The sequence below is a fragment of the Aotus nancymaae genome, unplaced genomic scaffold (genome assembly GCF_030222135.1).
Source record: "Aotus nancymaae isolate 86718 unplaced genomic scaffold, 86718_ANA_hifiasm-v0.15.2.pri h1tg000072l, whole genome shotgun sequence".
Taxonomy (NCBI): Eukaryota; Metazoa; Chordata; class Mammalia; order Primates; family Aotidae; genus Aotus; species Aotus nancymaae.
The window spans coordinates 8,019,100-8,033,637 of record NW_026988487.1 but is presented as its reverse complement, the minus strand read 5'-3'; the positions used below and the strand labels follow the sequence as shown (position 1 = coordinate 8,033,637).

Here is a 14,538-nt window from a genome sequence, read left to right as displayed (position 1 = left end):
TCTTCTTAGTTTGGATCTATTAGTGGAGAGCTAGTATAATCTTTTATATGTGTTATATATCCCTGTTTTATCATATTACCAAAATTACTTTTTAAAATTCCTTCTCATTTGGGTAGACTCTTTCTTCTAATTATTCTTGAATTTATTTTTTATCTGACTGTGTTTTTTATTTATTTTTTCCCCCTTAAGGGTTTGACTTCAATGTTTACAGTTTATTGTAGCCTAATTCAGCTATTGGTTCTTTCAGGGGTGAAGGCTTTGTGAGTTTCATGGTGATAAGAGAGTCTTTGTATGATGGCTTTCTTGGATACTGGTTGTAATAGCAATATGCTCAGTGGGTGAGCAAGTTCACTGTTTCCTATGGAGTTGGAATGGCAGAGGTCTCTTAAAGCTTACCTTATTCCCTGGTGGTGTGTACTTATTTATTTTCTCCAGTATTTTACTTACTGGGTTAAATAGTTCAGGCCTCATGTCAGTAAAGGAGGTTATCCCTGAGTAGAAAGCAGTTGTGGCTAAAATAGATGGTTAAATTATAATACTCAACGTTAGGCAGAGGTCCCAGTCTTGGTAGAGGTTGTTGGGGGAGTTCTCAGTGAAATGCACTTATTGGGGAAAGGATGAGATCCGCCTCAGGTCTCCTGACGTGCAAGCAGGAAAATGATTCACCTCTCAGACCCACTCTTGACTCAGTGTTCCAGTTATTCAGGCAAGTTAGGCATCTCTTTTTATCTGCAGGAATGCTGATGCTCCAAGTAGAGAGGAACTGGGACTCTATCTGTCATGTAAGCTTGAATCTGGAGGGTGCTCCTCCTGTGGGGATGCAGTCATCCTGAAGTGCTCCAGAAATTGTCTATAGGTGTACCCACACTGTGGGTACTTGTCCTGTGGGACAAGTCCCAATTTTGTCTGCAGTAGTATAAGAGGGGGAAAAAAATCCCCACTGAGTCCAGCACTGCAACTATGCCTCTGCTGAAAGAAACTTTCTATAAGCATAAAAATCTGGGACTCAAAGCCTGCTGCTTAGATTCTTTTGTCTGACAGTGTTCTCTTAATGTGGTGCACTCCCCTTTCCCCTATGAATAGGAGTCCCTGAGAGCCGCATTACTGTGAATGCTGCCGCTCTTCTGGGTCTAGCTGCCTAGTAAGGCTTCCACACTCCAGGTTGGTGCTGCAAAATGTCCACAAGGGATCCAGCGATGTGACTTGTCCTCAAGTCTTCCAGCAGTGGGTACTAGCACCTGTGCTGATAAGGGCATCAGGGGAGTGACAAAGACTGCAAGATTAAATATCCTTAGAGTGTTGGCTTTCTCAAGTGCTGATTTTAATAGTAATGAACTGGTCACGTGGACAGACTCAGGATGTCCTGGTTAGCCAGGGTCATGCAGGCAATGGTAATAGCTGAGGTCATGCATTAGTTTTCTCCTTCCTGGGTGCACTGTTATTCTACCTGGAGATGCTGTAATGGACTGTCAGTTGGCCTCCAGCCAGAAGGTAGTGCTTGCAAAAGAGTGCCAGCTATGGTAGTAGCAGTGAGATTTATGCTTGCCTTATGATACTCAGGGGACGTACTCTGGTTTTTGGGTGAAAGGAAGGGCCATAGGTTTCCCACTAGTATCTGTTAAGCTACTAGAGTGGGTCAAGGGGCAAAGCCAGGTGGGAGGTAAGTCAGGCAAGTCAGTGCTCTGACTCCACCTGAAGGGCAAGCAGCGGCCCCCGTGGGGTTTGGGAAGTGGCTCTCTGGCTACTGGCAGTAATGTTCTAGGTTAGAGCACAGCTGCCTCTGCTGCACAGAAGGGTTCACACAGGGAGAAGGGAGCGGCAGGTGACAGTAAGCCTCACCTAGCTCCCATGCACTTGGCAAGGCAGGTTCCTCACTTGCAGTGTTGGCTAGCAGTAGCTAGCTGAATTCTGGGCAGTCTATGCTGAGAACTCAAAACTGCCCCCAGACCGTAAGTCTTTCCCATAGAGACAGGAACCCTAGGCTTTCAGGTCACACCCTTTCCAGTCCACTTGCAAAGCCAGGGTGCCCAAGCTCCTCTGCTTGAGGCTGCAGCATACTTCTCACTTGTCCCCTGGTTCTGGAAAAGGGAGTTCATCCCCATTTGAGATTATATTGTGAATTTCAGTTGGGAGCTTCTCTCAACCTGCAACCGCTGTCTGAATAAGTTGGCAGACTTCCACCAAGTCCCCTGTAATGTAGAATCAGGAATGGCTTCCCTGGGTCCATGTTGGAGGCTGCAAATGCATGCTATGCTCTTCCTCAGTTCCAGTGGATAGGGTTAATGCCTTCCCCTGTGAGCTACACTGTCAGGTCTCCTAATGGGGGTGTATATCTCTACCCATCTTACACCCTTGGGACTCAGTTATTTGGCTGGGTCATGGTGTAGGCTGTAGCCTGCTGCTCCTTTCAAAGGGTTTTGGGGTTTTATTAAATTTTCCTATTAAGTTCCTATGTTGCTTCTTGGGAAAAGGTTCACAGTGTGAATATCTATGTACTATTTTGTCTTTCCAAGCAAGACAGGCATGTTAACACTGCTCCAATCTACCATCTTGGGAAAAAAACCAACTTTTTTCTTTTTCATGACTGTTTCAGCTGTTTTGGGTCTTTTGCATTTCCATACAAATGGATGCTTCTTTTGGGTTACCTTATCAATTTCTGAAAAATAACCAGCTGATATTTTGATAAAGATTGCATTAAATCTGTCTATCGACATGGGGAGTATGGCCATCTTAACAATTAAGCTCACAGATTCGTGAGCACAACATGTCTTTCCATTTATTTAGGTCTTTAATTTCTTTCAACAATGGTTCGTAGTTTTACATATATAAGTCTTGGACTTCTTTTGTTAAATTTATTCCAAAATATTTTATTCTTCTAGATGCTATTGTAAAAGATTGCTCACCGTTCATTGTTAGTGAACACTGTTCACTGTTCATTGTTAGTTATGCTATTGTAAAACATTGTTCATTGTTTTAAGAAGCACTGCTCATTGTTATAAGAAGCAAATACAGTAGCTTCTTGTATATGTTCTTGTATACTGTAAACTTGTTAAACTCATTTTTATGTCTAATAATATTGAGGTAGATTCCTTAGGATTTCTTATATACGAGATCATATCATCTGGGAATAGAGATAGTTTTACTTCTTCCTGAAATCTGGATGCCTTTTATTTCTTTTTCTTGTCTAATTATCCTGTCTAGAACCTCCAGCGCAATATAAAATAGAAGTGGCAAAGCAGACATCCTTGTCTTATCCCTGATGTTAGGAAGTTTTACTTCTTCTTTAATTATTCTGGCTAGAAACTCCAGCACAATATAAAATAGAAGTGGCAAAGCTGTGGAAAAGAACCTGATACAGCTGAAAAGCTCTAACTACTACCTCATTGTACATGTCTCCTTATATGGTGGCACTAGAATTTCTCTAGTGTATATGCCTAGAAGTAGCATTCTGAGGTTAAACAACGTGAGCAGGTTCAGTTTTGCCAAATTGCTCTCTAAAGTTACAATCCTGTGAGGATCACAGGAGAGTTCCCAGCTCTTTCTCTATATCTTTGTTAACAAGTACTCTATGTTCGTCCACTTAATGAGTAGGCAATTGTACCTCACTGCCGCTTTATTTTCATTTTCCCAGAGGGCATTTTTTCATATATTTAACTGTCATCAGGTTTTTTTTTTTACTTTTGTAAACAGTCCATTCATTTGTACCAATCACCTACTTTGGGGTTATCTGTATTTTCCTTGGGTTAGTTGGAGTACTTCTCTAGTCTTTTTTTTTTTTCCTAAAAGGCCAACCAGACCTTGCCGAATTTTGTGTTTCTCTAAATAAAGATATCAGTTCTAGAATATCATCTGAAAATGGCCAGAGGCCATGTTAAAACTGAGCCCCAATATCTAAGTCTGAGTCTTTTCTTGAGCTATATGATGTCAGCACTCACTCACAAGTGCTCACAAACTTCTGTTATGAGATTTCTCTCCCTCCTCTCCTCTCTCTCATTTTTCTTTTCTTTCTTCCTTCCTAGCTTGATGATGAATTTTAAAAACTTCTTTATTTTACTTATTGTTTCTATATATAGGTTTAGCATCTCTAATCCAAAAATCCGAAATACAAAATGCTCCAAAACCCAAAGCTTTTTGAGTGCCGACATGAAACCACCGATTGTCTACACAGGTGGCTGAGATAGTGAAACTTTTGCTTTCTGTTGGTGCAGTGTATACAAACCTGGTTTTATGAATAAAATTATTTTAAAACATTGTATGAAATTACCTTCAGGCTGTTTCTAAGGTGTATATATAAATATTCCTGATTTGACTTGGGTCTCATTCCCATGATATCTCATTAGGTATATATGCAAATATTCCGAAATCTGAAAATATCAAAAATTTCAAACACTTCTGGTTCCCACCATTTTGGATAATGGAGATTCAATTCTATATTCCTGACAGGAGTGGGTTCTGGATTTCCTAGATTATACAATGTTGCCAGAACTAAAAGTTCTGTTCCTAACTATCCAAGGATTACATAGATACTTTTGAAAGTCCACTTAAGAACTATGAACCCACACCCAGAATAATAGCCATATATGCAAATTTTAATCTAGAATTTATGGGGTTCATAAACTCCAAGTTAAGCATTTATGGCTGTAAGTTATGCCATTTAGTTGTTACTAGGCCAAAAAAAAATCATTTTCTAGATACATATTTGAAATTTTCCATAATGAAGAGTTAAAAAATACATACACACAAACAGATATACATACACATTGATCACTTTCCTATTAAAAATGCCTCAATGGCTTTTTACTGAACTCAGAATAAAATCCAAAGACCTCACCTTGGCCTGCAAAGACATGATCTATCTCCCTGACTTGTGTTGTTAGTACCACTCCTTCCCTTGATCACATATGCCAGGAACACATTTCTTTTTTTCTTAAAATAGTCCAGGCCCATCCTGTCTTAGTAGTTTAGCATTAACTGTTCCCTTACATCTCAAATGTTTTTCCCTAGCACTATAACTCTCACACTTCATGTCTTAGTTTAAATTTCACCTTCTCAGAGAGCTCTTCTACAACTACCAATCTGAAATAGATAATCTACCAGTCACTCTATCATCCGGTCTTACTGTCTGATATGTACTCTTGTTATTCGTTTGCTTTTTAAATTTTCTATCTCTCCTGCCCATAATGAATTATAAATACCAAGAAATAAGTTTTTGTCTTGTTTACCACCAGTTTTACAGTACCTAAAACACAAAAGTGCCTCAATCAGAGGAAGTAAACAATAAATATTTGTTGAGTAAAAATAAATAACTTTTTAATTTTGGTAATCTAAGATGGCTGAATTGGATTTACTTACAGCCTTTTCTGACTTGTCATGAGGATGAAGAAAAGAAAGCAGTAGGGTAGAATAAAAAAATAACAGAATATATATATGCCTTCATACTGCATATTTTACGTTTTCATGATTAAAGAAATTCAAACAATCTAGAAAGACGTAAACAACAGCTAAAAGTTCACTAGCAAGCAATAACTACTATTAATATTTTGGTATACAAAGCTTTCAGAATTTTATTGATGAACAAATCTATTTTAAAAAGGCACTCCTACAGAAGGGACAAGATTGAAACAAAAGACATTCCATGTCAATGAACATAGCACTCAAATATACCATGTGTTATTAAATGAAGCTCCTAGTGATTGCCATGAATTTTTCACTACCATAAACAGTGCCACTGTGAATGGCCTTCCACATATATCTTTGTGCCCATCCAATTATTTACTCAGGAAGAATGACTTCGAGAGAGTCATTCTTGTTTTGTAAATTTTTAAGTAATCCTCATTTATTTCTAAAAAAAAAAAGTAATATTTTAGATTTATGTCAGAGTCAAAATGTAACTATTTCTGATAATACAGAAAAGATCCTGGGGTAATCCTGCCAGTAAAATTTTTTAGAAATTACTAGATTATAATAAACAATAACATCCAAATGTTTAGGTTGGCTTAGGAAAGAGAGTGATATCAAAATTTATAAAGAAATAGGAATACACAGAGGTAAGTGAGCATAAAGACAATGGGTGCTAATTCCTTTTTTTTTTTTAAAAAAAAAAAATGATTGTGATTATTTTGAGACACAGGGTCTCACTCCGTTGCTGGAGTGCAGTGGTGTGATCATGGCTCACTGCAGCCTCCCTCAGCCTCCCAAGTAGCTGGGACTACAGGTGTGCACCACCACGACTGGCTAATTTTTAAACTATTTTTGGGAGATGGGGTCTTATATTGCTGCCCAGGCTGGTCTCAAACTTCTGGCTCCAAGCATTCCTTTTGCCTTGGCCCCCCAAAGTGCTGAATTTACAAGCATGAGCCACCATGACCAGCCCAAGAATCTGCTAATTCTTGATGGCCTAAAACCTGCAAGCAGGAGGATAGCATCTAGGGCCTAAGACAGGGAGGCAGGATTAAGTCACCCAAACAATGCTGGAACCTCATAGTCAACACTTTCAGTAAAATGGTAAACTAAGAAGAAAATCCTACAGACATTACAGAGTATGTCTTCCTTAGGTCTGGGTGGAAGAAAGAATGTTTTTCTTCGAGTGTGTAACTGTAACAATAGGTACAATAGTTTTATAGCCTGAAACACCACAACTTGGGAATTTAGTTCCAGTAGTTCCCGATGTCTAATGAACATAAATCTTTTCCTGAGGTTTCATATATCAGCTTCAAAATTCTCAAAGATAAAATTCCATTTTCCATGAAATTATAATTTTGTTTTTTAATTTTTCTAATTTTTTTTTTTTGTAATGGAGTTTCATTCTTGTTGCCCAAGCTGGAGGGCAATGGCACAATCTCGGCTCCAACGACCTCTGCCTCCCAGGTTCAAGCAATTCTCTTGCCTCAGCCTCTCAAGCAGCTGGGATTATAGGCACCTGCCACCACACCTGGCTAATTTTTGTATTTTTAGTAGAGACAGGGTTTCACCATGTTGACTACCCTAGTCTCAAACTCCAGACCTGAGGTGATCCGCCCGCCTCGGCCTCCCAAAGTGCTGAGATTAAAAGTGTGAGCCACCATGCCCGGCCGAAAGTATAATTAAAAAAAAAATTACAACATTTAAGGGAATAAGACATCACAAGCAAAAGTAAACATACAAACAACAGAATGTGACAGCCAAAGACTGCAGCTATTAAATAGTTAGACACAGAATATCAGTATGTTTAACATATTTAAGTTAAAAAGGTGAATCAAGAATACGAGGAACAAGATATTATAACAATACTAGGTAGACAATAACAAATTAGAAATTGAGTGAATATGTGAAATAGCAGACGGCTGAAGATAGTGAAACAGAGAAACAATGTGTAGGAGAAAGAGTTGAAAATATAGCATAGATAGATAAGAAGATGCAAAATATGAAGGCGAGGTTTGAGAGACATGGAAGATGAGTGAGTCTGTCTAATAATTATGTAATTGAACTAGTAACAGATAATAAAGAGAATTAAAGAGAGGCAATATTAAAAGTGATACTAGCTGAGAATTTTGTAGAACCTAAAAAAGATACAAATCTTAAGATTTATGAAGGCTGAAAAAAAAACCCTCAATAGGATAACATAAGAGAAATCAATACCTGGACACACCAAGGTGAAAATACAGAATAGCAATAACAGGTAATATTTTCAAAAGCTGTCATAGTGAAATGACAAATCATTACAAAATAAAGACAGAGTGACAGCAGAATTCTCAAAGTAGCAACAACAGAAACCGGAAAAAATGAGAATAAGAGCTTCAAAAATCTGAGAGACAATAACTGTGACCCCAGAATTATGTGCCCAACAAAATTCTCTTTCAAAAACGAGGGCAAAATATTTTCAGAAAAATAAAAAAATGAGTTTTCTATCAACCTATACCAAAATAACATTTAAAGGGGTTACTTAGAGAAAAGGGAAAATGACCCCCAAAATGTCAGAAATGCAAAATACACCAATGAATAAAGAATATAGTAAACATGGGCAAATCTAAACTATCATTGACTACAAGAATATTATAATAATAATGCATAATTTGTAAAACTAAACAAAGATAATAATTCAAAATTTGTAAGACTAAAAGATAGGCTGAGATGGAAATATTGGACAATTATAGGTATATAAATTGAGAACAGGGTAATCAGAATTAAAATACTGTAGGGCTTTGTATGTACAAAAGAATTCTGATTAACTTTAGACTTTTAAGTTAAATATGCACGTTCAAATCTTAAGGAAATCACTAAAAGAATAGCAAGAGAAAACATAATTTTCAAACAAGTTGGAAGTAAAAAGTAAAATACAAAAGCAATTAATCACATAATCAAACATAATCAAATCAAAAGAATACAATAAAAAGGGGGAAGAAGAGAAGTGATAAAAAAAGGAGAACAAAAAGAAATTTAAAAAATAAGATGGTAGAAATACATCAAACTATATTATAATTAGAATAAATGTAAAGTATATGAAGCAATGAGAACTCTTGCATAAGACTAGTAGGAATGACACTTGTGAAAATTACTTTAGAGAACAATGAACTAATCCAACAATTAGTTTTTCAGCATATACTATGAGCCAAGCCTTTTATTTGGAGCTGGAAACACAGAAGCAAAAATTTTAGGAATACCTCATGTAAACTGCAAATAAACTCTTTGATCTCACAATATTTAAAATAAGTCAAAAATTTTAAAAAGTACAGAAATGACAAAACTCAGAATTTCCCCTTTTGGGGAGAGGTACACATTAGCAACATCAAAGGTTCTGATTCTTAAGTTGGGTGGTGAGTGAATGTGTGTTTATTATTTTTTAAATTGTATGTGTATAATATATACATTCTTGTATATGTTTAAATATTTTCATGTAAAGAAATAAAAAATAAAAATAATATAAAAAGAACAAATAAACTATCATAGAAGGTGCTCAATATATGGTAATTTTTACATTATGTAATAATAAAGTTACATAATGCAATTAACTACAGTGTACATTAATCTAGAGCTAAGCTTAGTAATAAATGTTTTGTTGAAAGTAAAATTCACTTTAGATGAATACCACATGTCATGTTAGGTAAGCTCTTAAGTTTTAGTTGGAAGTAACATTTTTCATCAAAAAGTAGGTTTCATATGTAAGCAGAGTATATATAGGGAAAAAAGTAAAATAAAAAGTTGGTTTCAATAATTTATTAAATGACTAAGGTCATCTTTTAACCTGAATCAAAAATACGTTTGTTAATTAGACAAATAAATGTCCTGAAGTTTTTCTAATGTCTAAATGACGAATTTTAAAAATTACTTTATTACAATATTAGTTACACATCTTTTAACCTAATACAAAGAACATTTCATTAACTATAATGAGACATGGAGTATGCCATTGCTCACTAAAGTTTTCTTGAAATGTTACAGAAATGGCAAGAGGTAAAAGCAAATATCAGCGAAATGGCATCGGTATCCCAAAGCATCTTCCATAGGTATAAATATACAGATAGTGCAGAGGTATGATATTTCAGTTTCAAGCCAAGCAAGAAATTATATCCCGATTTGCTAAGTTTATAATACATATTTATAAGTTTAATATTAAGCTCAAACAAGACATATACTATTCATAGAAATACTTTGAAGAAACATATCACTACGAATAACTATGCTGGAATAACATCAAAATATCTGTATATTAAATCATTCTCAGAGTATTCATAGAAAGAGGGAAATGTAAACCCATTTTACAGACAAGGAATTAATAAATAACTAGTTCAGTGTTATAGATCACTTTCTAATATATCCTTGTTATAAATTTCTCTACTTAAACCAATAAAATATAAAAGACTTAATGACAATGCCGCATATATACGTATGTCTGAACACAAACATGCTTGCATGTGTATATAAACATGACATTGTCTTGACAGGTAATTACCTTAATCAAATTCTAACCTCTCTGCCTTCCTTAAAAATTGTACCGAGTAGGCTAATTACTGAATAAATTCATAATTAGTGAACATCCTTTCCTTGTGAAATTTTATTAGAACACCAATTTTCAAGCTGACACATGTAATGTGTATAGAAGATAAAAAAAAAGTATTATTTTAAATATCTGATCACATTGGCTTTACTAATTACTGAATAGGAATATGTTAAAATGTAATGGACAATAAAGTTGAATCTGTCTACAAAATAGCAACCAAAAGAGAAGAACATATTTCAAACTGAAGTGATACTGATATTATGACATTAATATGTAACTATGCAAAACAAGAAGAGTAGCTTAAGAAACAATTTGAGTGGATAGATGCTAATGTAGATTTTAGGAAAAAAGTTATTCAGAGAAATATAGTTTCAAACTCTGAAAACAAAGAATGCTCTACTAAATAAAATTAACAAGTCTATCCTGATTAAGAGCAGAAAGATTGAATTTATATCAAATGTTAGTTTCTTTGATGTAAATCTGCCATTTTACTTTTCCAAAAAAATAATTTGTTTAGGTTTAAAGGGAAACCAAAAACTAGAATTCTGATTTAATGGCCAAGCAAATCATATTTCTCAAAATCAATACAAATTTAGATTTTCATACCTCTAAGAATATTAATCAGATTAAAAATAATATTGTGTGCTAGAAAAGTTTAAACCAAGTAAAATAACAAAGTCTTCCAGGTAAAGTAGTTAGCTAGGTAAATTTCTCCTCATCCAGAGGACTGGTATTAAATCTTGGATGTTCAGAACTATGTATATTAAATCAACATCATTGAATAATTATTCATTTTTAGATATGTAATAGTCATGCTTTTAAATCTCAAACACTCTATTTTTGAAAATGTTACTATTAACTGATTGCAGACCACACATTAGCCAGAACTTACATTTTAGCCACAAACAAACAGAAGGACAAGTTACAAAAGATACTCAGGATTTTGAAACTATTAGGGAGACATCTCAAGTATCTAATTAATTGGAAAACTTTATTGAGCACAAACCAGCTATTTAAACATTAGTAGGTACTACAGGGTCTGTGTCCGTGGTGAAAACACTTATAATTTCATTGATAAAACAAGATATAGAAAAGATTACAGAGCACCAAAATGTGAAGGTAAGTGTTACTAATGTGCAAAAGAAGGCAATATTGGCCCGAACTATAATAGCAAAGTCTCAGTGAAGGAGATGGAATTGAATGACAAAGTCCAGGACATGCTGCTTCAAAGTATGGCACTTTGGTGTTTGAGAAAACAGCAGAAGAGGCCGGTAATTCCAGCACTTTGGGAGGCCAAGGAGGGCAGATCACGAGGTCGGGAGTTCAAGATCAGCCTGACCAACATGGTGAAACCCCATCTCTACTAAAAATACAAAAATTAGCCGGGCATGGTGCCGTGTGTCGGTAATCCCCGTTACACAGAAGGCTGAGATAGGAGAATGGCTTGAATCTGGGAGGCGGAGGTCGCAGTGAGCCGAGATTGCGCCATTGCACTCCATCCTGGACAACAGATCGAGACTCAGTCTCAAAAAAAAAAGAAGCAGGAAGGTCTTTCTTACCTTATGTCACCTTTTCTCCCCTGAAGTGGGCCATAAAACCCAGCTGATCCTTCCCTAAAAGTAGACTAAAAGACCCTCATTCCAGAGACGTCCTCCCCATATCCCAAGGAGAGGAAGTATCTTCAACTCTGAAGACACAGAGATGTTAAGAATCTGAACAAACAGGTCTTGCTATGCTCCCCACAGTTTATTGCCATTAGATTATACCCTTTTGTGCTCCAATTATACTTCTGTATGACTGTCCATAAAAATACAGTTTTCCCAGTTTCTTTGGGTTTTCATTTCTGAAGGCTCTCACGTCATGTAAAACATACATTAAATAAATCTGCATGCTACTTTCTTGTTAATCTTTCTTTTGTTATAGGTGTCTTAGCCATGAATCTACCAATGAGTGAGAAATCTTTTCTACCCTTTGTAAGTTAGAATGTAGATAAGAGTCAAACTGGCAATGAGAAAGGACTATCATAGGACCAAGCAAAGATATGGATATGGGAGTAAACAGATTCTGTGCTTTATTTTAGTTATGCATTTTTATACTCTTCCTAAAATGTAACAACGCTTTATCCTCAAAAACTGACAGGAAGGTAGAGGTTGTGGACTTTTCAGCAGTATATTCATTTCACATAAAAAAAAAATGTGGCACATTTTTCATTTCAGATCCCTGGTTACTTGATAAGAAATACTTTTGAGTGCTTTTCTGCCTTTAATTTTTCTTTTTTAATCATCTTAAGTTTCTTTTTCATGAGAGTCTCAATGTTCCATTCTCCCCAGGACTACTTTTAGTGCTTTAGTATATTGCTACCATCTCTCTATATTTAGTAGACATCAGACTATTTTGTTCTTTAAAATTTTGTTTCCCTCTAACTTAAAAAATTTGAATAATGGACTATTATTGATTCACTTATTGCCATTTTCTATGAAGCCTCATATACTTTGCCATAATTTGTTACATCTTTCTACTGATTCTAGATTGTAAAAATCTTATTTGTCTTATTCTCAGAGGAGAAAACTGTTTGACCCAAATGTCAATTTAGTTATAAAAGATTTTATTTCCATTTTGTACTAGTGAACCACCATGAACTACCAAATTCAAATGTGAATTAAATAATTTAAATCTGAACTGCCATTTGTTTAATTGTAAATAAGTAACTTCAAGAAACTAATGACTCCAGTACTTTATTCTCTCAAAGAAGGAGAGTACTACTTATTTCCTGTTTTTGTCTTATGGAAGAAAAATGAAAATTTAGAGGATTTACCATTTCCAGTTTCTCTGCCTTAAGGCGAACAGAGGGATTTAGGGAGAGCTTTTCTTGTAGTCCATAATTTTCAGTCCAGGCAGAAGCAACATCTAAGAGACAACAGGGTGCACATTAATTGGGAACTTAATTGGAATCGAAATTTTCATTTGACAGGATATGTTCTGGATTCCTGCTGTTCAAAAATAATTCTAGCTAATCGGTTGGTGGCTTTTAGTTTTGTTTTCATAATTTTTTTTTTTTGAGACAGAGTCTCACTCTGTCACTGCATCAGCCTCTCAGGTAGCTGGGATGACAGGCCCATGCCACCATACCTGGTTAATTTTTATATTTTTAGTAGAGACAGGGTTTCATTGTGTTGGCCAGTCTGGTCTCAAACTCCTGACCTCAGGTGATCCGCCCACCTTGGCCTCCCAAAGTGCCAGGATTACAGAAGTGAGCCACTGCGCCCGGCCAGTTTTCATAATTTTTTTAAGTCCAAATTTTTTTAGATAAACTGGCTTCACTTAAGTCCTAAGATATGAGTTGCCAATTATGCATTGTGAAGTCCCACAGAAATATTAACTTAAAAGACAAACATACATCCTACCACTACTACATCACCACAATGCCTTAAAAAGACAAAAAGTATTTTTGTTCAAAAAAAGTAAAATCATATTAGATATTTTAAAAGATCATGGTATTTTTTTGACTGGTAAAAGTGTTTTGTGATGTGAATTCTGGAAGTACTCTGGAAAAACCCAAAAATGCAAGTCATTTCAAGTTTGCACATAAAGCATAATATAGATTCTGTACTTGGAGCTAACATCTTACCTCTTAAAGACAGGTCACATTTCAAGGAGCATAAATGAATTTGCAAGAGCTAAAAGTCATACACTTCTTACCCATTTTTCCTACATCTTCTCAATATATCCTCATTATTTAAACGAGCCTTTGTCCTTATTGCATGATTTAAAAAGATGCTACAAAAGACCAGAACTTGAAATATTTTATCAAAGTTTGTAAAACAAATTCCTACAATTCATGTTGCTCTTACTATCCAAATTGCCACTATTCTAAATACATTTTTAAATGATATTTTACTAGTTCTACATAGAAACAAGAGGAAGAAGAAAAATCTTTCGAAAATGTCACATCTTTATGCAGTGTTTTAATTTTTTAAAATTTCTCAGAGCATCTGTCTCTAAGTACAAAATGATTTGCATTCTCTTAAGAACATAAGAAGTGCATATGAAAATAAATAGTCTTCCTCTAAACCTTTAACACATCCTTAACATTCTATGTAAAATCTTTAATATAGCTTATAGGTGTCAAGATCATAAAAAAATGGTTGCTGACTTTTAGCTTCAAATGGAATTAAACTTTGAAAAAGACTAATTTTAGTATTAAATAGAATTTTTACAATTCTGATAAAAGTAAGTAAATCTCCTTTGTAATCATGATACCTAATTGTTGGCTATGAGATTAAAAATAATATATACATGGTATATATATACACAAAGATACACATATATACATATATACACATATATGGGTATGTGTATATATTCCACACATATATAATTCTATATATATATATGTGTATATATGTATATGTGTGTATGTGTGGGTATATATATGTGTGTGTGTATGCATGGGTATATATGTGTGTGTATATGTAGAAGTATATATATACACATATACATACACATATAAGTTTTGTTTCTCTCCTAAGAGAAATTCTGTGCTAAACCTAAAGTGTAGCATA

The 14,538-nt window shown here is 35.0% G+C and overlaps 1 protein-coding gene across 7 annotated transcripts in view; it reads right to left on the bottom strand.

Annotated features, from left to right (window-relative positions):
• The window catches only part of STXBP4 (syntaxin binding protein 4), a 256,034-nt gene that overhangs the window by 203,620 nt on the left and 37,876 nt on the right, over window positions 1-14,538 (bottom strand). For all 7 annotated transcript variants that reach the window (XR_002478910.2, XM_021672796.2, XM_064367561.1 and 4 more), the window contains exon 8: window positions 12,792-12,883. Coding sequence is in view for 6 of the 7 variants with exons in the window: in XM_021672796.2 (XP_021528471.2) it covers window positions 12,792-12,883 (92 nt within the window). In the remaining variant the exon portion in view is untranslated. The remainder of the gene's footprint in view (window positions 1-12,791; window positions 12,884-14,538) is intronic.